A 27903-nucleotide genomic window follows, 5' to 3' on the forward strand; every position below is an offset into this window, starting at 1 on the left:
GTCTGCTATACAAGATGTTTCACTTTCCATATGTTCATCTTGGTAATACCTCTTAGTATTCGTGATCTGTAATTTATATTATTTAAACTATTGATATTTTATTATGTTATTTTATTTGTCTTTATAAATAAATAATGGAAGAGCTAGGTCCAAGTAGATATGTTTCAGTGCAAGAACTTTATCATATGAGTTATTGCGATGTTAACCATTGACATCTAAGTGACGACGACTCTAAACTGTGTTGATGATTCGGACATGGATCCTGATTGTGGAGAGAGTCTGAAGGATAGGCCAGAAACACTTCCGGTTCCTTCAGAGGATGATGAAAACAGTGTTGGTTAGGACCAACAAGATTGTCAGTTTTAGTCTGATGATATTCCAGAAAATTTAATAGATGCAGATACACCAGAATATGCATTTAGAAAAATGAACTTGGACCAGCACATTGTTAGAGTACATCAGACCTGAGGTAAATGGAAGAATATGAATACGAGCTTGTAACATAATTACGGTGGTTTACTTGGTTTGAATCTTACAGCTAGAAGATAATCCATATAAGTTGACCGTCTGGAAGTCATTGCTGCTATTGTATAAGATTCAGAAACGAAGTTAGGGATTGTAAGTTATGGCTGTAATAACAATTTTGTATAATTTATAAGTAAAGTGATTTTACAAAAATAATTTCTGTCATTGGATTACTGTTTTTGCCTCAATTTTTAAATTAAAAGATGACACAATTAGTTTTGGTTTTTAAAAAGGCTCTGTTATTTCAACACTATTATCTGTAAAAAGATATGAATTTACTACTATCTGCATTGCTGCAGTCAAGGGAACAAAACTGTTTGTGAGGTTTTTAATAAATGTATAAAAAAAGTCTCAAAACTGGTATTGCTTATCAAAGGATGTAACTATAAATGAAATGTTGGTACCTTTCAGAGCTTGGTGTGAGGTTGAATGTGTAAGTCACAGAAACTTCATAAACATGCTTGCACCTAACAGATCCCAAGACATCTTATCTCCACAATGCCCATATTTACTGGTCAAAGTTGATATCAAGAAGACCAGACAAGAAAAAACCAACAGAATCGTTCTAAGACTGGTGAAACCAATAAAAGGAAGCAACCTCAATGTGACTGCTGACAATGGGTTTCTTAGTCTAGAAGTAGCATAAAAACTTGCCTCACATATGTTGAAACAATGGGGAATGATGAAAAAAAGGAAACAAAAAATCTTCTCCAAGAATTCCTTGGTTACGGGCCAACAAAGTACTAAATCAAGATTGTAAGATTTTACAAGATAAAACTGCAGGGTGAACATATTTGACATGAGATGCAGTCTGCACTACTAGATGAAAACCGAGTTTAATGTATGGCAGTTTAGAATGGAATAGAATATGTGAATAAATATACAGGTGTAGAATAAATGAATATTAGGTTTTATCATATTTCATAATAAAAAAACCTATTTCCCAATGTATGTAACTTTCTTAAACAAAATTATTCACAGATATAACTTAAAATTAAATTGCAATAAAAATATAATAAGCACTGTCTTACAAAAATAGACAAACTCAAACATGAAAGTTCAAACTAAAATATGTTTTCTTACTTAATATACAACCAATATAATTTTACGAATGAATGAACTTTTTAAATTAAATGAACGTATTATTAAATTTAAATTTTAAAATTTTATTAATTTTGTATAAGTTTCAAATCATTTCAAACATGAAAGTTCATGTTCATCACACTATTTTCTATTTCTAAAATTAGATATTAATAATTTTTTGCAATATCAATTCCTCTTGTTTTTTTTATATTTTCATTTTGAAAAAGTTAGTTTATTTTTCTTCAATACTTATAGCAAAATTAATATAAAACTTTCTTCTTCTATGTTTAACATATTTTTTAAATTTAAAATTTCTAATTAACTTTAATTACATTTTGTTGATAAATGTGTTTAATGCAAAATAATGTTAGAATCACAATAGCACTTCTTAGTAAACAATGTACGTATTTTGTGCAAATATTGTTGTCATTGTTTACTTTTCCTCGTGTGTCTTGATTTTCTATTTGCATCCTTATATCTTGATGCGCTCTTGCTCTACTAAAAGCTACATATAATTAACTATCCATAATTGAATACTGGATTTCCCAAACAGATACAAATGGTTTCAAAGGTTTAACTTTTAGCTTTACTTATCATTATTGTAAAGGTTGCTTGTTTTGGAAATTGAGTTCTGACAAAGATTAAGGCATGATTTTGTCTGTCGTTATCAATTTTATTCTTGAAGAAATGCTGCTGGGCTTTTGTTTTTGCCATTAATTATTTTCAAGTATAATGATTCTTCAAACATAGCTGTCACAATTAGTCCTACATTTACCAGTCCAGAAGACAAGTTCATATTTCTGATTAAAGCTAATTTTATTTTTAAATTATTTGGAAGCATTCCAGATGGTTATTGAGTTTAAATATTCCAATGGTATTTTTAACTTTACTGTTTCATCATGAGATAGAGTGTATTCATAAGTAAGACTTTCCTGCTTCGGGACTCACAAGAACTTGATTGTTGAGTATGTCATAGGTCATAATTGCAAAATAGAACAGTAAAATCAATAAACAATATATGCAATCACATCAGCTGGTATATTCAAAACAGATTATTGATAAAACCTATTTAATAATGTCAAGTTTACTTAGAACATGTGACCAAATTTCAGACTGTTTATTCACTGATGCATTTCTTACAGATTTCTTCAACTTAAGAGACCAGTGGGGCGGAGTCCAGATAATTTTTGTCATATCTGGTTATATTTTTCCCACCGTCTTGGCACTCGAGCCTTAACATGTGAATCTTATTTTCTTCACAAGTCAAGAAATTTTCTGAGAACCGATTCACTTGTGGAATTAAATATATAAATTATTGAATAATTATGTAATATATTTTAACCACAATGTGTTGTATTGGCTCTACTAATATATTCTTTGTGATAGCTGGACTATTCCTTATTCAGATTGCCCTATGCCACATAGTCTAGATTTCAGATAGTTTACTATAACTTTGTTCAGGAGAAAGAATAGAATGAAAAATAGTAAAATATTGGTTTCCCAGCTCTGACGGTTAACTTCTTTTTTACCCAACAGACAAGTTGTATTCTAGTGGATTTTTATTTTGATACAAGTATTTTATGAGTTTACTGTTTATAAATGCTAAAATTAGGGCCAGTAAATTTAGTAAAACAAATGGTTTAAGCAACAACAACAAAGGCCTTTCTTAGGTTAATTTCCTAAAAGTCTTTTATAAATTATTTTGTATATCTGACTATGATGTAGTATTGTAAATAAAAGTGCAAGTTTTATCAGCTTTTCATATCTCGAAGCCAATTTTATCACATTATAGTTAAGTGAATTAAATTCCTGTCGACAAATGTGCATGGTAGAATTAAGACAAAAATGTACTAACAAGTTTGTCTGTTCACTAGATGATCATTAAAAAAAAAATTGAACTATGTGTGACTAATATGCTGGATTGAGACTTAGAACAAATCTTGACCAACTTAAGATGATACCATAAGTTTAATTTGGGATAGTTGACTATAATAACCAACTTCACAAATCGTTCATGTCAGTCAGTTTCAGAAACTTGAAAGGATGTTTAAGTGCATATTTAAAATGATTAAAATTGACTCTATTACTACTACTGAAAGAAATTTTTAATAATTTTTCACCTAAGCCTTATAATATAAAGACTTGAACCTATTAAATAATCTATGTAAAAGTATATTATATGTTTCAGTCTGCAAGATTGTGTCACATGAGCTCCAGGCTCGGTTGGAAGAGACAGGGAAAGTGCAGGAGGTTCTGGAGATCGGCTATTCTTTGGATGACGTAAAACCTAAGAAAAAGACACAGTACAAAAAATCGTAAGTAGGTACATTTTTAGTGTAATACTGGCGGATATAATCTTTATAATTAGAGAGTGATATTTGATCAGGTTGCCTTGTATTGTAAAACATTCTGTAAAATGTATAAATTTTTTGCACCTTATTAGTAAATGAGCTATTGCAGCACCCTATTAGTAAGGTCTGAACCTGAGAGGGTGAAATATAATTCAAACGGGTGTACCGTAGAAATCCACATATTTATCTAGGATCTTGGGATTGGTACATTTTGAGTTCCTTCCCTTTTACAATAATAGTGAATTACTTTTTTATTCACACAGATCTTTTTATCATTATTGGCTTAATTCAAATTAGGAAATTGTCGCTTTTATTTAAGAAAAAGTAGTATCTAGATAAAAAGATCAGCATACCATATGATTATAGAAGCAATTATTTACTATTATAAAATGAAAGGAGCCCAATTTATTCCAATCCAAGGGCCCTGGGTGTGTATATAATACATACATTTTGAACAGGTGTAAAATGTGTAATATCTATGTCATGCTTTACTGCATATAATTTTCTACAATTTAAGTAAGATTAATTAAGTTAATTCATTATCCATCAAACTATCATGATAACTTATTAAAAGTAAACTGATAGTTCATTGTTTTTGAAACCTGTTCAAAATTTAATAGCACATGTCCCTAGACTTTTTTAACAGGCTTAATTGTATTTAATCCTAGAAGAAAAAGAAACATATCTTTAATTAACAATGATTTGTGTAAAAAAGTTATACAAATGTTCTTTTGCACATTGGAATCACATCAATTTCACTGTATTTCATTCAACACATACATTCATGAGTGTAATATTTATATTAAAAAATTGAGATTAGTTTTTCACATGGGCAAATTCCTGTGAGTGAATAACAAGTACAGTCCACTGGGTACTTAATAAATGACATAAAAATATAAAAAAGCCTTCTTAAAATTACTCATAAAAATCACTTATTAAAAGATAAAATGTTTTACAGAATGCATTATGAGCATAATTTTTTTGTAATGCGACTATCCATTGCGGGGCGTTCAGGCCGGTTGGATAATGTGGTGGGAGTTCTGCCTCTCCAAACGCGCCCAGTCTCAGTTCGCTCTGAGTAGTAGGAGTGGTGGATCATGTCTTTGCATGAAGTCTGTTTTTCGATTGTGTCACTGCGCTATGGAGCACTTGCTTAAACAGATGTACGCGATCAAGTCTTGTGTGCGGCTTGGGGAGAATGCAACAGAAAGTTAGCAAATGCTTCAAGATGCCTTTAAGGACGAATACATTTTGAGATCTTAATGTGGAAACTGGCACAAGGAGGGCCGGGAGAAGGTCACCGACAAGCCTCGTTCTGGACGCCCAACAACATCCTGAACTGATGGAAACATCCAGCGTGTGCTCGAGGTTTTGAGTTCAGACCGTATCCAGGTAATTGCTGACACCCTGAACTTGTCAACATTTGTGGGTACGTGGGATAGTGACGGAAGTGCAGAAAGAAGTTTGAGTTTTGCACAGTAAAGAATTGTTGGAATTGATTAGAAATTATCCAGGCTTTTTAAACTACTCTACCCCAGACAATCCTGGATGTTCGAGTATGATCCAGAATCCAAATGGCAGAGCTCCAAATGGCACACAAAATCTTCTCCCAAACCGAAAAAAGCGGGCATGAGCAAGTCTCGTATCGAAACAATGCTGATTATCTTCTTTGACGTCCCAGGAATTGCCCACTTTGAGTTTGTCCCACAAGGACAAACTATCAACGCAGCCTTCTACCTGGAGGTGCTTAAGAGACTGAAACGCCGGATCACACGTGTCCAGCATGACATCAGAGACATCTTTAAGCTCCACCACGACAATCCTCCCAGCCACGCAGCCTTCGTCGTTACCAACTACCTAACCCAGATCAAGACCCCCATAGTGTCCCAGCCTTCTTACAGCCATGACATAGCTCCATGTGATTTTTTTGTTCCCCCGACTGAAGAGAGACCTGAAGGGAAAGCATTGGGAGTAGGTGGGGAACATCCAAGCTGAAGTTACAAGGTTCCTGAGAGGCATTCCAATCGAGGAGCTCCAGGGTGCTTTAGAGGCGTGGCAGAATGGTCTCCACAGGTGTATTGATGTAGGAGGAGACCAATTCAAAGAATTTTTATCATTTGTACCAATCGGATGAATAAATTTGTTTTTTCCAAATGCTCATTACTTTCATAATGCAACCTGTATAAAGTAAATTGAAATAAATAATTTTTGTTAATTTTAAACTGCTTACTTGCTAATTTAAGATATATATCCAAAATATGGTATGAGTATTTTTTTCTTCTTTTCCTCTTCTATTTATGTACAAATAAAGAAAGTATACAAGGCTAAACTAATATTATGTAGTATATCATTATAAAACAATTAATAAACCAAACACTTGTATGCAGATTTTAAAAACTAAGTATTTTTTGGACAAGAAAGGAAAAATCCATATAAGAAATCTTGAATATTTATTAACTATTGACCAGACAATACAATGGAATTGGTTTCGTCTGGTAGTCAATAGCCTATTAACAATATAGTGTTATAATAGACTAGAGCCTAAAATATATATGCTATATTTGTATCAAGAAATTGGGTCTTGTAAAATGGATTTTCCACCAACTAATTGTACAATCAACCATTGAAGCCATTGGTAGGTCAAAGTCAAGCAGATGGTGGTCGTTTATTAACTCGTTAACTGCGGCAGAAGCCATAGTGTGGAGTAGGCTTGTGACACTAGTCAAGATCATGCAATGTAGACTACATGTATATATGTAAACTGTTCATTAAGTAAAAGACAACAGACGTTTTAAAATAAAAAATTAACAAAGTAAAAATAACAATTTTTACTGTTTACATTTTGAGGATAAACTCCAGGCTATTTTTTTTTTACACAATTGCCATTTATCTCATGTAGAAAATGGAAAACACTTAGTTGACAGTTTGGCCACATTCAAGAAAATCAATGGGAATCACTTCCTGGCTTTCACTCTTCACTTATTCCTTGATCGTACACATAATAAATCTGGCGATCAATTTCAATTGGTTTGTGATTTTTCACTAACAAAAACTCTATCACAGATCTCACTTCACAACTGTTGAATTTTCAATTGCAGCACTCATTTCATCACTCCATTAGATACTAAGTACAGTAAGCAGATATACAGTTTACCATGGCTGATTTAGTACTGAGTGTAGGAAGGAACACTCTGCCTATTGCCATGCCATGTCAAAACGAATGTTACTTTCTGGACAGCCCTCATAGTTACACAGTTACTATACAGTAGTTTAACATGTTGATTGTGGCAGATGCATTAGTGAAGATTAGTATCTATTAGTATTACTAGTCAAGATCACTCCATATAGAGCCCCAATGAAGGTGTTATAAAATTAAATTAATTAATTTCGAATGAGTTCTCTGTTTTGTGTAATCTATGTCCAGGTACATCTATTTTCATTTTATTTATATTTTTATAGTAATGAAAATTTTCTCTTGTGGAAAATTTATTTATGTTATTTTTTACATAAATGAGGTGAATGTAAATGTTCAGATGAATAGTTGTCTTAATTTTCAGGTATTAAGAAATGGGCAGAAGTGATTCCTGAAACCACCAGATCTACACATTGTACAAATAACCATCTTTTGAATAATAAGAATGTCACTAAGAAATGGTGAATCGATACATAAAAGCAACCCATAAAAAATATGAGACTGGAAAAGTCCAAAATATCAACCTAACATATTTATTGAACACAATATCTTTAAATTTCAAAAAAGTGAAAAATATTTTAAAATCCTTTTGGAAATCATTGATGTGAATTTTCCAGTTTAATTTAGAATCAACATATATGCCTAATAGTTTAACTGAATTGTAAAATATATCTTGTGAAAGTCCAAAAATATTTTTGTTTTTGTTTCATCCCTATTACAAAGTAGATTTGATGAGAATTAGTTTATGGCACAAAGGCTTCCTGTGTAAGTTTGTGTAGAGTTGATATGTTATTGTGAGTTACAAGTGAATTAGTATCATCATAGTTTATAGAATGAGCATTGTAATTATGATGCTATTCATTAATTGCAGTAATGAACAAACATGGACTGAAGATGTGTGCATGTGTTTTATATGTATGTGTATATATATATATATATATATATATATATATATATATATATATATATATATATAAACATTTAAGAATTTCTTGTACTTTTTATATACATGAACTACTTTTGTAACTTCAAGCTGGTCTGGAAAGTAGCCCAAATCTAAACATTTATTGAAAATGAAATTAAGGAGTGCAGAGTTTAAGAATGTAGTTTATACAAGTAAAATTCTAACTGCATTCTGATCTGGGTTATCCAGTGGTAATGAATAACCTGTTCATCATATCCAATATAGCATCTGTTTGTGAAAAATCCATTATTTACAATTCTGTTTCATATATGATATGATAGGACTTTGTATCAAATCACAAAAAAATATTTTCTGTCTCTTTCCACCATTTTGTTTAGCTGTTCAAAATATTTATTAATTCATTATTTATAACTCACACCTGCTTCCACTAACTGTAAGGGATTTTGTAAGTACCACCTAGGAGAATGACATTATTGAGATATTCCTTGTGTAACTTCAATTCAATGTTTTTTTTAATGGATGAGATTTTGGACAACTAAAACCATTTTCTGTCATTAATTACATTAAATTTTAATTTTAAAACAGTACAAGCATGAATTAGGTTTTTTTAGAGTATGCTGATTTTATCATATAAGTTAACAATCAAGACTTAACGAGCCCGACCTCCAGGATGTATTATGTACTAATGTGTGTATTCTCTATAATGGTTAATAATAATGTTTGGTTTTATATTGTTTTTTATGTATAGTTAAAAAGTTTTAAACAAGATTAAATCACCATGTTTGTTGATTATTTCATATTTTGGCTAATTATTTCTTTACAACATTCTGAAATTATATTGAATTGGATGTAATAAAAACTTAAAATATAATATTTAAACAAGTTTCAAAAAATCTTAACTTTCGTCCAGTATAAGAGGTTGAATACAGCAATGTGCACCGGTTTGATTGAACATCTAGAAACATGTCACTAAAGATAACCCAAAATCTCCAAATTCAATATTGTACTCTGTAGTAATTACAAAAATCTTCAAAAAAATTCACTACCGATCCTGTGTTATAATTTTTGTACATTAAATACCATTTTTTATTTTATTATGTTTTAATCAAAAGAAGCCCAAATCCCACAATAGGTGAGGATATTATGATCACAATCTAACTATGTAATGTTACAATTAGCAGATTAGAGCTGATTATAAATTGTGGCTCAGAAGCAGTACTGTTACACAATGACAGTTAATATTATTTAGTATTTCGGCTTTTTAAAGTGAATTGTCTTCCTTATTTATCTACCGATTTTTTATAACTTGGTATAGTTGGATTTGTAATAAAATGGTCTAAATAAAATACAGTGTATGTAACTTTTATATAATATAAAGATTTTAAGTTCTTTTACACTTTAAAGTTTCTAAAAACCGCCATTTTGAAAATAAAGCCTGCAAGAAACTATTTTTTTCTGTAATTAGGTGTTGGGGTTATAAAGGTATGTACCAAATTTCAACTTAATATAATGAGCTATTCTAAAATTTAAAATATCTAATTGAAAAATACAAAATGATGACTGTTTGGGTAATTATTTAATTTAAAAAAGTTTTAATATAATATTATGGTTTGTTCTTAATCCAAAAGTAATATCCAAAGAGGTTGTTAAATAGTTCTGGGACACTCTGTATATAGTGCAGGAGATGCAAACCAATTTGCGTTGTAAAAACACACTATCAGATGTTTCTTGAAATATAAAGAAATAATTCTTCTAAGGAAGGAAATTTGTGTGCTACAACCACTGATATTGTGTCAATTGTATGTTTCTGTTTGTCCCACAGCCGTTATTATTGTACCTATGGTGTATTTTTGTTTGTAACATAATCGTTCTTCAATTGTCTTTTGTCTGGCAATCATCATCCCACATTAAGTTTGTTGTGATTGTGTTTCCAGCAAACAACTGCATAGCATATTTTATTAGTGCCACGTTATGCTGAGTGGCATAACCACTTTGCCAATTTCTTCCATCATTTTTTGTCATATTGACTTGTAGATTAATGTGGTATACATGCAGGCTTGATTTTCCAGTTTTATTTATTTATATACGGCATACACCATTTTACAACAAATGTTAAATCCGATTCAACAAGAGATAAATTATCTTATAATACAGTACAACAAGCAATAATATATTTATAGATAACAAGCAACAAATAAATAACACCAACTATATGAACAATTAAAAAAATATGGCAATAATCACAGCAACGATTTATGTGTGTGTGGGGGGAGGGTGCGTGCGAAGGGGGCGTGATGTGTGTGTGTGCGTATAATATATGTATGCGTGTATAATTAAATCTCACTTGCAGTAGAATATGAAGTTTCGACAAGTAATAAAGTATCTTATAATATATAATAAGATATATTATATATTATTATTTATGTAACATGTATTACTTTATTGAACTTAACTTAGCAAGAACCTACTTATCTCTGATACATGTGATTAAAATTAATGTTAAAAATCTTAATGTTGTATGTTTCTGATAGGGAACTGAGACTGGTGGAGTCCTTGGAGAATATTTGTGACAAGATCCTGGAATATAATATCCATAAAGAGAGGGAAGATAGCACAAGATTTGCCAGAGGAATGAGTCAAACGTTCAAGACGCTTCATGGATTGGTGTAAGTTTTCTGTTCAGAATGAGATAGTGCAGAAGTTCTAATGTACAGGTATTTAATAGTCGAGAATGTCTAATGACACTACCTTATTTTAATTTTGATATAACTCTTGTAAATGTTTGATAAAGCAACCAACCACCCATGGAATTGTGGCTTCATTTGAAGATTAGCATCAATCATACAATTTCAGCCCTGTTTAAAAAAAATCTATACAGCTGCTGAAGGAATGTAATAACGGAAAAGAAGCTGTGCACCATATCATTAAGATTTAAATGCTCGTTGAAAAGTAAAACATATATTTGCAATTCTTAATCATTTATTAAAATACATAACTTTTTTGCCTTTCTTTTTGTATTACCTGTAAAATTAACACCTGATGTGGAAAAACAAGTGAAATAATGAAGGTAAAGTGTATGTGTGGTACAGTCAATCTTACTTTGAGTCAAAAATAACAATTTACCAGTTTGATATTCAACTCAAATCGATTCTGTGGGAAGTGTGATGTGTCTCAAAAATCGTTTGTAAACTTTTTTAAAATTGTTTGGAAGTTTGGTATTATTTTATGATGCATTCGTATCTATTTTATAAAAAATAAACAGATACAATGAAGTGTCAAAGCACTCGACAGAATGTAATGATAGAAGTAGAGCACAGACGGACAAATTGATGGATGGTCTGCCCTTAACTATTTCACCCTACTCTCTCAAGAACCTTTTTAACAAGAGTTATCACACAAACAGACAGGCTGCCCTTTGACTTTAAAATCAATAAGGTTCTTCTTAGGATCACGAGAAACTTTGTACCAAGTTACAAGCCTGTAGGACCTTTAACAAGAACTATCACATAAACAGACAGGCTGTCCTTTGACCTTAAAATCAATAAGGTTCTTCTTAGGATCACGAGAAACTTTGTACCAAGTTACAAGCCTGTAGGACCTTTAACAAGAACTATCACATAAACAGACAGGCTGTCCTTTGACCTTAAAATCAATAAGGTTCTTCTTAGGATCACGAGAAACTTTGTACCAAGTTACAAGCCTGTAGGACCTTTAACAAGAACTATAACATAAACAGACAGGCTGTCCTTTGACCTTAAAATCAATAAGGTTCTTTATTTGATTACGAGGAACTTATGTACCAATTATCAAGTTTCTAGAACCTCTTTATCGTATTACATTCCACAGATGGATGGACAACACAATTTCAATAAGGCCCTATTGGGTACTTAATAAATTAAAATATAGTAATTAATTGTATATTTTACTTTTCATATTTTTGTAGGCCTATACCATTCAATGTTTACAAATGTTTTATATATAAGACCTCTACTTTGACCAAGACAGGTCTACTTGCTGCATTTATTTACCGCACTACAATTCCAAGACTCCATAGGTTGAAATGAGAGTTCACCCAAATCTCTCTGGACAGTTAAATATCTTGAAAAAACTTAACACTATCTGTTAATCATTATTTTGATACATTAATTTATTGCTGTTGTTGAAATTATTACTATTATTTAAAAATTCTATGAATGAGTATGGTACGTTTTATTTTTGTTTTTTACACTTGAATTTTGTTATTTAATCTAAATACTGTGTATACTGTTAAATAAAATAAAATAAAAATATAACTGTACTGTAGGGTAAAATAAAAATCATATTTTATTAGTAAATGTCCACAAGAGAGTATTATTTGTTTTCTACTTAGTGTGAATCTTCCATAACTTACATTGTATGCTGATTTTACTTTGCAGAAGACAACATCTAATAATCTAACATAGACTTCCTGAATATGCAGGATTAATCAAAGTTTCCTGTATAGAGTTTGCCCTTCCGTAATTCACCAACATCATGTTCGAGCTATCCCAGACGAAGTACAATACTTATCGACCATGGAGGATTAGTTTTAGAAAATAAGGGATTGCATTAGATTTTTTTTTTTTTTTTCAGAAATTGGATATTAAATTTTCTTTTAACCCTTTTAACCTCGGCCATTAAATCAAGTGATGTGCCAGAAATCCCAAGCCATTTTCAGACAAAATGTAAGGGTTTTGTAAAAAATTCATAACTCAGTTATTTTTTAGATATTTAGGTAATTCTTTTTTTGTTTTACTTCTTTATACATTTAGCTTACAGAAATATACAAATAAAATTATTATTTTGAAAGTAATTTTTTTTACATACATATGAATATATAAAAAATAAATAAAAATGAAAAAATTTCATGTTTGATCATGGAAACCATATAGATAAAAAATATTTGACACAAAAATACCCATTTACTTTATGATATATTTAATCCTTAATATAAGGAAACAAAAATTATAGGCCTAACTGATTTACAAGTGCAGTAACATCAATTTTTGTAAAGCCGTGTAAATTTTTCTTTTTGCCATTTTTGGGCAAGGCAACGTAACAAGACCTTTAAAATTCACTGTACTTAAAATAAACATAAAACCAAAGTTATTTCTGACAAAATAACTAAAACTGTTCATAATCTAAATTTAAAAAAAGTTTTAAAACAATATTTACATCACTACAAAATGTAAATTTTCAAGATATACATCACTCAAATCGTCGTCACTAATCACATCCACACCATTTGCAACTAGGTTACTAATTAGTGTATTTTCACTTACGGGAGACTTTGAACGATGTCTTTTACTCATTTTGAAATCAAACAAATAATAAACTAAACTTTAACTGCCGTACTTTACACTGCTTTAACCTAAAACTGTGAAGAACAGCTGATATACCTGACATACAGCTGTCTGCAACAAGCGTGAGCAGTCAGTCGAGACGAACTGCAATTGCTCAGTCACAGACTGACAAAATACGAAGTCAAACCATTACAAACTAATATATTTCGATGCAAAATATCTTTGTGCACAAGTCTGTGAAATTTCAAAGCATTTGGTGAAATAGGTGGCCAGTAAAGTAATAAAAAGTGCACGTCCGCACTATACGGACGTCGGGGTTAAAAGGGTTAATCTTACCCAAAATATTACAAATCTTGCTTACTATGTGATTAGTAGAGAGATTAAATATGTGTAGATGATATATATAATCTTTCTTATCTCTATGCCCAGACTGGTCTCATAATAGAAACAACTGTAATACTATTTTATTAGTAGGACATAATCTAATTCTATTTTGTGAGAAAACTATTTATCTCCAAGGCAGTGCCTGTTTGGATGACAATAACTTAAACAATAGTCATCAGTAAAACATTTTTAAAAGTATTGTGGATTGTAAGCATTGTTTATGTATGCTTATGATTTTTATACAAATTTTAGAAATAGAAAAAAGTTAATAAACTCTACAGTAATTCTTGGAATAAAGAAACAAAAAATATTTCTAGCTGTTTAGCTCTTGCTCTCTGACGAACAAAATAATAAACAGTGTTTGTGAAACTCAAAGTAATGACTGGTGTATACCCATATAATGACTTTATTTATTACCCAGTCCGAATGTGTAAGATATCATTAAATATAAGGGTTTTCAATACTTGATTTCTAAGTCACATTTTATATTTTCAAACTATTTAATGGTTTTAATAGGATTGGAGAAAAGATTATTTGAAATGTGGCTCTATCTTGTATCAAATTGAAGTTGTATTATTGGTTTTAAATGTTAATTTGTTCACTGCGATGGTATCAAAATTCCTTAATGGTTGGCTTGATAATACAATACTATATATACAATAGCAAACATCCAGACTATGCCCAATCAGCATGTAATGACACATTCCAAACTGTACACTCATTCCTAATAAACTCAACACAACACCTAAAACGAGGAAACACCTACAAGAGACTTTACATTGATGAAGCTCTAATGCTGCACGCGGGAGAGATATTGTTTGCAGCTGTCCTATCAGGAGCTGATGAAGTGATGCTTATTGGCAATTGCAACCAAATACCATATATAAATCGAACAAAAAACATAAAAGTCAAATACCACGACATAACAGAGATGGCCAAGACCACGAAAACACTAAACACAACTTACAGATGTACAAAAAGTACTACAGCCATAATATCAAAGTACTACGAACAAGGAATTAAAACAACAAACAAAATAGAAAAAGAGCTTGAGATACGGCAGTACAACGGACTGGAGGGTCTGAATCTCATCCCGGAAAAAAAGGAATATAAATACCTAGTATTTAAACAGTCAGAGAAAAGGGAATTAAACAAGCTGGGATTTAAGGCATCCACGATTCATGAATTCCAAGGTAGACAAGCCAAAAACATAGCTGTCGTTCGAACATCCGCCAGACAGGAAGACATTTATGAATCACTGCACCACTGCATTGTTGCTGTCTCAAGACACACAAACTCATTTTTATACATAACACCGAATAGCAACGACAAACTGGGGCAATGGATAAAACAAATAAATCTACTCAGCCCACATGAGCTGTCAGAATTCTACATAAACACAGAAACGCCCAATACCCAAAGCAATAAAGCAATATAGAGGAGCCGCAGATAGTACTTCACACACATCCTTTTTTAGAACGAAGATCACAACCAAAAGAAAGACACAAGGAATCACTCGAATACACACACCATCCCCACAAAAACTACAACTCCAATCAAGATCCAAAAACCACCAAACACACCTTAAGATCCTTCACCAAAACATCAATTGGTTGTCGGGTAAGATAGATAGACTGGCGCACTACCTACAAGAAGAAACTCCTGACTTTGTGATAATAACAGAACATGGCCTGTCAAATCAAAATCTACAAAACACATGTATAGAAGGCTACTCACTTGTCGGAGGGTTCTGCAGAAAAAATCATGTCAAAGGGGGCGTGGCGGGATATGTAAGAAAAAGCGTAGAAAAACAAGTATCGCTATTATGCACAAGCGGAGAAGAATCCGAAATGACTTGTGAAACCGCCCTCTTTGAACTAAAATTTAACAAGAAATTGCTACTGGTGCTAGGAGTCTATAGACCCCCGAATGCAAACCTTGATATAGCAACAGCCATCATCTCGGAACAACTCGAGAGAGCACTTACTGCCGACAGGCAAATAGTCGTAATGGGTGACATAAACGTGGACAACTTAGCTGCTGACAACACCGAAAAGTCAAAAATAGAAGACCTACTAATGCCATTTAACATTAAAAGACTTAACCTACCCCCCACACACATCACTAATAACACAGCAACATCAATAGACTGGATATGCTCTAACATAGAAACCCAACATATAGAAACCTCAGTAACACAATCAGGACTATCAGACCATACTGCACAAATAGCAATAATAACTATAAAAAAACCTATCAATAGCAATATTAAAGAAAACAAACGAACCATCAACAAGCAAACAATAGACCTTTTCAGAACAAAATTACAGGAACAACACTGGGAAAATGTAAGCTCAACTCAGGATACAAACGAAGCCTATAATAACTTCAACACCACACTGCAGTCAATCCTAAACTTCACCTGTCCACTGAAAACAACCAGACCCAAACAACAGAGAAAGCCACAGATCTGGGATCAAGAGTCCACTAGGCTGAGAAGTGTATATGTTAAAGACCTAGGAAAGGAACAACTAACGGGGCAACCTGAGGACAAAGCTAAAACAGCTGCAAGTAAAAAGGAATATGACCAACATCTCCAGCAGCTCCAGAAAGAACACTCCACTGCCTATATCAACAGGGCAGAAAACAAGTCTAGAGCTCTGTGGCAAACAATAAACCGAGAAAGAGAATCCAAACCAAACAAGGAAAACCACATCAACCTCCAAATAGACAATAAAATAATAGACGACCCAACAGAAGTTTCAAACCATTTAAATGATTTTTTTTCAACAATTGCTGAAAGGACACTTAAAGATTTTGACAACACAATAAATAACAAAATACCAGATTTCCTACCAGCAACAAATCATGTTTTTCAATTTAGGCGGGTTACACTGAACGAAGTTCAAACAACCATCCAGTCATTAAAGCCTAAAACCTCATCCGGAATTGACGAAATATCAGCTAAAATGATCAAAAATTGTAAAAATGAAATATCACCACCCCTAACAGAACTGATAAATAAATCACTCTCACAAGGCATTTTTCCAGATAAATTAAAAATATCAAAAGTCTACCCGAAATATAAAAGTGGACCAACCACAGAAAGAAACAGTTACAGGCCAATATCCTTAATTTCAACATTCTCGAAAATAATAGAAAAAATAGCGCTCACCCAACTCATACACCATCTACAACAACATAACCTCCTTAACAATCAGCAACATGGTTTCTGCAAAGGCAGATCGACAACCACTGCCATAATCCAACTTACTGAATATATCTTAGACCAACTTGAAGAAGGATGCACTGCCACAAGCCTCTTCCTCGACTTCAGTAAGGCGTTCGACTGCCTGAACCATGAACAACTTATCTCCAAACTACAAGGGCTGGGTGTACGAGGAATGGCGGCGGAATGGTTCAAGAGCTACCTTTCCAATAGGACACAGCATGTGGAAATAGCCTACACAAAGGACAACACCAAACACAAGACACTTTCCAAAGCCACCAGTATAAGAAGAGGAGTGCCGCAGGGGTCAGTACTGGGGCCAGTCCTATTCATCCTCTTTGTTAATGACCTGCCTGGATGGATAGGTGAAGCAGGCCACAATATAATGTATGCTGACGACACAGTACTCACTCTCGCCGACAGAACAACAGAAAGGCTAGAACTAACAACCAGCATGCACTTCCACAGAACAAAACTCTACTGCTCCTCCAATGATCTGGTCCTAAATGAGAACAAAACCGTACAAATGACATTCACCACTAAGCGCAACAACACAAATGTATCACTACCCGGACTACAGACACAAACCTCTACAAAATACCTAGGCATCATAATTGACTCCAAACTATCCTGGAAACCCCACGTCGATCAGCTTAACAAGAAATTATCCACTAGCCTATACACCATAAGAAGAATTAAGCAAGTATGTAGTCCAGATGTAGCCAGAGTTGCTTACTATGCCCTTTTTGAATCGCACCTCAGATATGGTATTGCAGCATGGGGAGGGGCGTCAAAGGGCAATTTAGATAAATTACTTGTAAAGCAAAAAAGAACAATTAGATGCCTAGCCAACTTAAACTACAGGGACAGCTGCAGGGAGTCATTTAAGGACCTAAAAATACTCACAATAGTATCACTTTATATAAGGGAAGTCATCATTCACACAATTACAACAACACAGCCACGACACCGAGACCTACATCAGCACAACACCAGACACGCAGCAAACTTCACCATCCCACAGCATCGCCTGAGCCTGTTCGAGCAAAAACCATCTTACAAAGGTGCCCTCTATTACAACAACCTTCCAGAGCACCTCAAGAGAGAACAGCCAAAAAACTTTAAGAGGCAACTCACAGCATGGCTTCTGGAACGGCCGTTCTACTCAGAGAATGAGTTTATGGACTTGCTCCAGTGAATTGCTGAAATTTATTATAATTTTATTTATTGACCATTTGACGTGTAACTGTTCTCAAAGAATATGTTAATAAAGAAATTGTCTAATTGTCTAATACTTTCAAAAATGTAGTAACTCCATTATCTTAAACATTTATAAATTGTAAGTTTTCAAAATGTTCTTAGTAGTCCAATGTTATTTTGGCTTCAGAACCCTGAAACCTAGAAGTTTGTTGTATGAGTTGATATGCACATTGTGTGAAGTTTTAGCTTTCCAAACAAAGCTCTTAATTTGACCTTATTCTTTCAATTAAAATAATCATAACTGAAATTTTTCACTCTGATTTTTAGAGACAAAGGAGTGAAGGTGGATCTGGGTATTCCATTAGAGTTGTGGGACAAACCTTCTGTAGAGATTACCAAGATGAAAACTCAGGTCAGTAAATTTTAAATTATGTATGTTAATTTTGACAAAACTGCATGATTAGTAAAAATTAGCAAAATTTTAAGTACAAATATATCCTTACTAAATAGAGGCTATTTTATGAAATGTTCATTAAGTTACATGTTTGTTAATACTAAAACTTTGGTTCAAATTCACATTTAATGTTTGTGAGAATACACTGAACCCTATTTGTTTTAAGAAAATGTTGTGTCCTGGGTGTAGAAGTTTTATAGAATTTCCTTGGGTTTGCAATTTATAAAAAGTGCACAATTTTACTTGGTGTACTAAAAGTTGTTTGGTTTTAAAAGTTTTACATAAGTGTAATAATTGTAAACCGCCATGAAAGTTTTCAAGCAAAAACATTAATTATATGAATTAGTTCAGAACTGAGCCATTTTGCACAAATACAAAAAACAACAAATAGTCAGGTTAGCTGATAAACTTTCTTTAAGAATTTAGCTGTTAAGTGAAACTCATCTAGTCCACCTTTAAATTTTACAGTGTGAGCTGTTGTTAGAGGACTACGAGAGTGAGATAGAGGACTGGTATTGGAAACACCAAGAAGAAGAGAACTTGCAGAGCTATTTGTGCACACAGCGCTACCTGAAGAACTCGGACCAGTCATGTCTAACAGAGGGAGTTGAACTGAAGGCCAAGGGAGAGCAGGGAAACCGGCAGGAGAGGAATGCCGGGGAACAGAAGAGAACTGAGAGGAAGAGAGAGGGAAGTGACGAGTTATGAACCTGTGTTATTCCTAGATCAATTGATTGTGAATAAAAATAATAAGAGCAGTTACAAACCTTGTGGTGCTCTTAACTTGTGGTTCCAAGTCCTAAGTGTTGTTTAGTGAAGAGAACTGTGAAATAAGAATTAAGAGGTGATTTTTATTGTCATAAAACATGTGACTGTTTAAGATTACCAACAATGAGGGTCCATGCCACTAATTCTTTGTGTGTTGAAGTAAACCTTCTCCTCTAAGTTTAAAATTTCCAATTGTAGGAAAACCCTAATTTTGGTTTCTCTGACCATAAAAATGGCTTTGGTAATCAAAATATTATATCTGTTTGTATGACCTGTTTCAAGCAGGTTCTAGAGTAATTTGCATTCCAGATGAAAACTGCTCATTTAGAGAGAGGGAGAGGGAGAGCCGTTTCAAAGCTGAAATCAAAGACTGAAAATGGATTAATAAAATAAAATAAAATCGGAGAAGCAAAATTTGAAAGTGGTTAATAATGTGTAAGTAGATATAATAACAAAACATTTCTTAAACTATAGAGAGCAAGTCTGAGGAATGGCTATGCGTGCTTCACATAATTCTGCTACTAACAGATGATACACAGGTGATTAAACTAAATGTTACTGCCTTGGTATAAATCTGACAGAAGGGAGAATATTCACTTGTATGTTTTTTTAATGTTTTAGTTTCTTTGAAATGTTGTAAACAGCTCCCATTTTTTAAGACAGTCCATTTCATTTTGTCATGTAGAATACCATTTATGTTCAGGTTTTTTTTAGATATTTAGTCATTCAATAAGTAACAAAACAAATTACTACTGCTCAAAAACGGCTAAATTGATACATATGAAACTTCTAGGACATAAAGTTGGCAGCCTTGCGTTGACATCTGATCAAGTGTTCAATCATATTTTGTAAACATAGCCTCAAATTTACTCAGTTAACAATGGCGTGTACGTTCCGAGTATTGCACCGTAGAACAGCAACGTGCAATGATCAGATTTTTAATCTCGGAAGGTGAGAAAGGTTGTAAAATCCATGAAATAATTTTAGAAGTGCACGGAGACAATTGTTTGAATCACTCGAACATTTACAAATGGGTGGAACAGTTTCAAAGTGGTCGTATAAAGGTTTCTGATGAGCAACACATTTGACGACCGGTCGAAGTTGGGATTTCCTTTCTCAAATCTCTAATTGACACGTGAATTCGTGACAATAGCCATATCACTGTTGAACTGTTAAGTTTACAAATAAACTCGAGTGTTCTAACTGTCCATGAAATTATTCATAATATAGTTGCAGTACAAGAAAACTTGTGCTCTGTGGTTGCCCAGACAACTCATGGATGCTCACAAAGAAACCTATCTTCAAATCAGCAGTTGAAAAATTGATATTCAACTAAAGGAGAAGGGTTTTTGTAAAGAATTGTAACATGTGATGAAACATGAATCCCCTATTATGAGCCAGAGTCAAAACAACAGAACCTTGAGTGAGAATGCATAAAATTCAGGATCCAGCTATCTGCTGGTAATGTCATGTTCACAGTGTTCTGGGATTTTCAGGGACCAATTTATTGTCATTTTATTGAAGACCAAAGAACAATCAACAGCCAGTACTACAGTGATATTGCTGGAAAACAAATAAGACCTGCCATTTGAACGAAACGCTGCGGGCTCTGTACCGAAGGCATAATTTTGCTTACAAAAAGTAACTTGCTCCAACCTGGATCTCTCACTTGCCAGCTTATATGAAAATAAATATATGTAATGTTATATATAATTTTAAAAGTAGTTTGTAAGCCAAACACTTTGGTAAAGCGAAACTTAATTTTCTTCATTCATCTAAAAATGGCAGCCAAGTCCAATAGTATTCACATTAGAATAAAAAATGTAATTTTCAGCATCATTTTTTAGTGTTCATTTTTAGAATACAATGTTTAGACAATTACATTTTTGTATAATAAATCAATGATAAACATAAATACCATGTAAAATAAATCTCGCTTTTTGTATGTTTAATTACATTATTTCAATACAACATAAGTCCTTATTTACTCACCAAGAAATGTTTGTTAGAAAATATAAATGTGAGATGAACCTCAGTGATCCATTGTAGGTCCAACATATTTTTCCTATGTAGTTGTTGACATGCAGGTAATTACAGAGGTATTTTTAATACTGCATGCTGTGATATAACTGCAATTATGAAATATATTAACATTGTAAATTTATATTGTCAAATATGTATGTAAATAGCAGAAAATCTAAAATTGTTAATTTTTTTAATGCTCCAAATAAATCTGTTAAGGCTATGAATTTATGAAAACATTGATTAAACGTCAATTAAAAACTAGAAAATAAGCTGAACTAAATTTTTTAATGTTTATGCAAACATTAAAATGTTTTTTAGGTTTTGGTCTAACATTTGTTGACTGGAGATGGCTCCCCACAGAGAGGCCAAAATATTTAAAGATTTGAATCATGTGGCAATGTTTCAATGTGGTTTGAACCAGAAGATCTTGTTCAGTCAGAAATCTGTTTGTTTGTTTTGCCTCAACAGTTTCCATGTATAATTTCAATAACAATTGATCATTCTTGAAGCTCTTGTCTTATTGGAAATGATATATTAATTTAAACAAACTCTCCAATAATAATAAAAACAAACTTTATATTATTGGAGAGTTTGTTTAAATTAATATAACAATTGATCATATGAATATTTTTAAGCTCAAGCTGCTAGTGAAAGATCTGGGTTCAAGTTTTAGCAGATCAAGTAATTTTCTAAAATGTATCTTAGATTAAGTTATTTAGACTCAACTTTTGATTTGTAGTTAATACTCTCTAACATATCAAAGGATTTTAGCAAGTACAATAAGTGGTAAACCCTTTATTTAGCATGTATCCAAAGTCATCCTCACTGTTAGCACTGTCACACACTACTGTATACAGCTAAGAGTTAAAAAAAAAACATTTCAAAACACTATTTTTACTGTTATTACTTTTTTTTATTGTGTAGTGTATATTATTTATTTTTTAGTATAAGATTACAGTGTATAATTATTTATAAATCACCTGTTTATTATAGATTATTATCTATCAGAATTATTGATAGTATGTAGCTGTATATTATTGTTTCCAATTCCTTTATAGCGTATAAGCAGCAAGCGATAAAAACTTTGCCAGTCGATAAATACTCAACTAATCATAATTTAGATACAGACCAATTGTAAATTGTATTTCTGAATTTTTATTCCCTCTTTTTGAAAACTGAGTATTATTTAGATTTTAACTGTGTAAAAACCAAAGAGGCTATACAGGTACATTTAAAGTACATTTAATATTCATTTTAAGCAGCTGGTGTAAAAGACTGGCCACTTTGGAACTTGAACTTTCAGTGCTGTAGTAGAGTGCCAGATTGTATGAGTGTGTTTGTTATCATTTTGGAATCTGTTGTGTGTGAATAAATTGCTTATAAGTATTTCACAGCAAGTTGCGTGTTTGTTCCTTTCTAATTTAATTAGTATTAAATAATGTTATAGACCTACAAAATATTAACTCACAAATTTATTTTTGGTAAATTTCATTATGTTTTTAATTACTTTTATAACAAAAAACATTTTAGATCAAGCTGAAACATATTTGATAGTTTTACTCAATTCCAGTAAGTTTTTCTACATTATTGCTACCACTACGGTGTAAGAAAACTGTGTACTTCTTTTATAATTTAATTGGTGCATGTAAATTTAAAAAAACATAAAATGTTATAATTTAAAAAATTACTGGAATATATATATATATATATATATATATATATATAGTGTGATAGAAGTGCAATGGCTTTTTTAGTTATCATTTAAACTTGCATCTTTGTATACAAGTTTTTCTTGTAAAATACATTTTCAGTTTTTTATCATTTTTTTCTGTTGAAAAAATAACAAATTCAAACAATTCTACTTTCTTATTATGCTTTCAATTGACTAAAAAATTAAATTAAATTGTATGTGATTGCCATTTAATTTTATCTTAGATATGTATTGTAAAACAGTGTTATTTTTGGAAAGAAGACAAGTGCTGCTTCAGCACCCTGCAGTAAATTAAATATATAAAGCATATTTTAAATCTCAGTTTTTGTATGAAGCCTAACCAATTTTAAATCTTTTGCATATCCTAGATTAAAGCAATTTTTACTAATTTTTAATTGCATTAATTTTTAAATTTTATAAAACTTAAAAAGCAAAGAGTATAATTACAACCCTTTTCTTATAAAAAATTATTTGTGTTATTTTAATCACATTCTATAATTAACCAAAAATATGGGGATTGGATATGTGTATTCTTTAAGGGAATTAGTGAACCTCAGCAGAAAACTAAAATCAGTTGTTTGGTAAGTTTTTGACTGCCGCTTACAGGGTTAAAAAGAATAAATTATGATTTTATTCAAAGCTCAGTTCAAACCATGACAGGAATCTATTCAATATCTTTTATAGTGTGGAAACAACTGAATAAATAAATGTCTTCAATATTAAAGTAGCCTAAAATGTTTATAACGTGTTTTTATATTACTTAATACTTGTTAAAAGTCACTGTATAAACAATTTCAAATTAATTTCTTATGTTTTTTTATTTGTCTTTATCATTGATTCATATTTCTGAATTTCTATATATGAATTTAAAATCAAACAATCCAATTAAAATTATGTATTTATTTAATTTAATTAACACATATTAAAACAAATTATTAGATTGTTTATTTTAAATTAATAAGAAAAGAAATTTGAGGGTAAAGAATAAAATAAAGAGTAAATCAGGCTCAGAGGACTAGTGATTATAATTAGATATTAAAGAATGTGGTTTGGTGAATAATAATAATGCTATTTCGATCAATTAATAACCATATTTTCATCTTAAAGCAAAATAAAGACTTAAAACAGACTTGGGTTGGAAGGTGAAAGGTAGAGTGAGAGAAAAAAGTTAAATAGATGCATGATGCCACTCATCGAAGTCGCCTTCACCTGTTACACACACAGCCTGAGATGTCACATCCTCCTAATGGGCTTCCACAGAGTTGACACACTGAAGGCGGGTTTGCAGGTGAAATCACAGATGAGAGTACTAACACAGTTCACACCAAGAGTCACTGGCACACAGGTTCACATTTTGGATGAATGCTGGCCTGGACAGCTAACTAGAGATGCCATGCCATCTGGTCAGGTGATGTACTATAGAGGTAAGTGCCTTTGCCAATGGGGAGCAATCACCTGATTCTACGTCACACCTAAAATATTCTACTGCTCCAAATACCAGTGCAATAAACCACATCATTTTAGTGTGACAGAACACAATAATTAATTATTAATGAATGATTTAAAACTTTATAACAGTTTCCAGGATATTATAATTGAGAATAATTATTCTTTGAAAACCTAGTTTAATCTTGTTCAGGTTGTGGCAAAACAACTTTTATCTTTAACAACCTTAAAAAAGGTAACCTGGTTCTATACCCCACAAAAGAAGGAGCAGCGGATTTTAAAAATCGCCTAAAGACATGTCAAACAACAAAACTTCAAGACAATCCAAGGAATCTTTGTAGGACTGTGCGTTTTTTTTTAAATTAACCAAGCAAGTCATATTGAAAAAGGTATCCCTTTTAGTGGTATTGAAAAAAGAGCATGTGAAACAGACTTTTGTTGACATCATTAACTTACCAGCAATAAAGAAAGACACAAACGTACTAGTTTTTAAACAGGTGGAAAAATTACAATTTTCAAGACAAGGGTATGATGTCTCTACAATTCATGAATATCAGGTTATAGGGTAAGCAAGCTCCACATATTGGAGTTGTACGGACATCACCTAGCAATTAGGAGATTTACTCCTCTTTCCCACACTGCCTTCTTGCCATTTCTCAGCTTACTGTCATTTATGTACATAGCTCCAGCCACATATCCTTACTAAATGGATAAGGCACAGCAAACAGTATGTTGATTCAAAACTCCTGAATAACTATAAAGAGGCAAACACTAATAAAGCGTCGCCTAACAAGTCAACTATAGTAGGAAGTCCTTTCCTATGACACAGATGCAATTAATCCAGCCATCTTAGGAAAAAAATCATGACAGGTGGAGTCAAGCAAACCACCCCTTATAAAAAACTGAAAGATACAACTTATAACACTGGTGGAGACAGCAAAACCACCTTTAAAAAAATCTGAGCACAGAAGTATTCACTCCTAAACAGATCCTATTTTTAGACAATGGAACATTAACAAAGAGGAAAATCCAAAATCTGTGACCACAAACAGCTCTTCTCCTCTTAACTATATTTCACCAAAATATCAATAGAATGAACAATAAAATTGAAATAATTAATCATTTTGTAAATAGCTACAAACCTGACATAGTAGTGCTCACAGAACTGTACCATAGTTATAATCATTATGCTGAATCGCGGTAGGAAGTAGGCTCCTTGTTAACTAGACGCGGTGCGTGGACATTGTTTGTTGGTTAGACCGGTAAATCAGCTGATCGAGATGTCTAAGGTGATACGTTCCCGAGCCGGTTGGCTTGAGAGAGGGGAGCAGTATTGGAGTGTCGATCACAGCGTACAGACGTCGAGTTTAGAATCAGTAGTTCTTCCTCTAATCCTATAGTTTGGGATATAGAGTAATTTTTACCGGGTGTAATTTAAATCAAGTTTTTAAATTTTCTTTAAGTGCGTAATAGTTTCCTTTCAGCCTCCATAGTCTTCAAAGTAGTAAGTCCCGTACCAGCGTTTAGTTAATATCTTTTATTTTATACTGTTGTGATTAAATTTCTAAAGTTTCCCATATTATAGAGTCTGAGAATTAATTCAATTTTGAAGTATTGTAAATTAGATTTTGGTCATAAAGTTAATATCAAGTTTTGTGTTATTTTGATTTTGAATATTTTGAGAAGAGAACTTTTTATTTTATTTTGTTAATTTAAACCATTTTGGAGAAGTATACATTTTTAATTTCATTTTAATTTAGATCAGACTCTTAATTAGATTTGACCGATTGTGAGAAGTTTTGGAAGAAAATCAAATCTAAAGTTTGTTAAATTTTTGGGTGAACTTTAAATCGGAATAAATTAAGTATTTCCGAAAAGTTGTTCTGATTTATAGAATATTAGCTCCAAAGTCAATTAATATATGTACTATAATAACGGTACAGAACGTGGACTCGAGTGATACTATAATGTGTGCACAACTTGCTAATTACACATTGGTCAGTGCATTCGGCAGGGAAAGACATCTTAGAGGAGGAGTTGCTATCTACAAACAAAGTGAGTTACCGACTGAGGTACTAAGTCTAGACATAGAAAGTCTTAGTTCAGAAATGATATGTGAAGTCTCTGCAGTAAAAATAATACTTGACAAAAAAGAAAACCTATATGTGTTAGGCATTTATGGGCCACCACTGCTGCTATTGATCAGGCAATAAGTATAATAACTGAAGTGTTAGATAAGATTAACCCTAAAAATTCTGACATTAATAACTAGAGACATTTACATAAACAGCCTGATTGACTCATGAGATACGAGAGCCTTCTCAGAAATTCTGGCAACCTAGCATGTTTCAGAATTGGAACTGCCACCAACCAGAATTACTGCTATTAGTGCAACGTCAATTGATTTGTTAGTACAAACATTGATACAGCTGAGTTTCAGTGGAGATTCTCAATACAATCAGATCACAAAGGCCAGTATTGTACCTTGCCCATGAATGATATTAAAATATGTATCTTATTCAACTTGTCAAAACTTCAACCACAAGAACATAGAATAAGGCAAGACTTGACAGATCAAAACTGGGAGAGAGTGGTGCAATCTGGAAATGCAGATGAAGCATACAATAACTTTGTTGACATCCTGACTATGATAATGAATTACTTATGCCCATTTAAAAAGACCCGAAATAATTTCAACCACAAGACAAAACCTTTCTATGACAAAGAAGCTACAGATTTAAAAATTAATTTTCTTAAAGCTTATGAGACATATATTATATTAGGCAAAGATGAAGACAAGCAGAAAGCTTTTTCATAAAAAAAAAAAAACAATACGATCCTGTAAATAAGCCTGACAACAAAACCATAGCAATATGGGATGTGATAAATGGCGAGAGAAAAGACTTTCACACAAGTGAGGAACATTCAACCATAAAATATCATGATGGTTCTGGATTCTTTTCCTTAGTCTACATCAAAAGATATAAAAAAATGATAGATTCTATTAAAGCCAAAGCCTCAACTGGTCAAGATGGGATTCCTTCTAAATTGATAAAACATGAACAAATGAACTTGTTATTCCCCTTCTGCACATTGCAAATACTTCACTCCAAAAAGGCAAATTCTCATCAAAAATGAAAAATTACCAAAGTTATTCCTCTCCATAAAAAAACCCAGGCCAATTTCTTTGTTGTTATCCATTTCTAAAATCATCGAGACACTAGTACTGGTTTTACTCTTTAAATATCTAGAAAAAAAAATCTATAACAGAGAGCCAGCATAGTTTTA

At 32.3% G+C, this 27903-nt stretch overlaps 1 protein-coding gene across 1 annotated transcript in view; it reads left to right on the forward strand.

Moving 5' to 3' along the window:
• The window catches only part of LOC124354529 (protein canopy 4-like), a 29590-nt gene extending 6735 nt beyond the window's left edge, over positions 1 to 22855 (forward strand). Inside the window, exons 2-5 of the mRNA XM_046805056.1 lie at positions 3797 to 3923; positions 10609 to 10743; positions 18539 to 18623; positions 19134 to 22855. Coding sequence (XP_046661012.1) covers positions 3797 to 3923; positions 10609 to 10743; positions 18539 to 18623; positions 19134 to 19373 — 587 coding nt within the window. The 3' untranslated portion in view covers positions 19374 to 22855. The remainder of the gene's footprint in view (positions 1 to 3796; positions 3924 to 10608; positions 10744 to 18538; positions 18624 to 19133) is intronic.
• The last annotated feature ends 5048 nt before the right edge of the window (positions 22856 to 27903 follow it).

Source organism: Homalodisca vitripennis, chromosome 2 (assembly GCF_021130785.1).
Source record: "Homalodisca vitripennis isolate AUS2020 chromosome 2, UT_GWSS_2.1, whole genome shotgun sequence".
NCBI lineage: Eukaryota > Metazoa > Arthropoda > Insecta > Hemiptera > Cicadellidae > Homalodisca > Homalodisca vitripennis.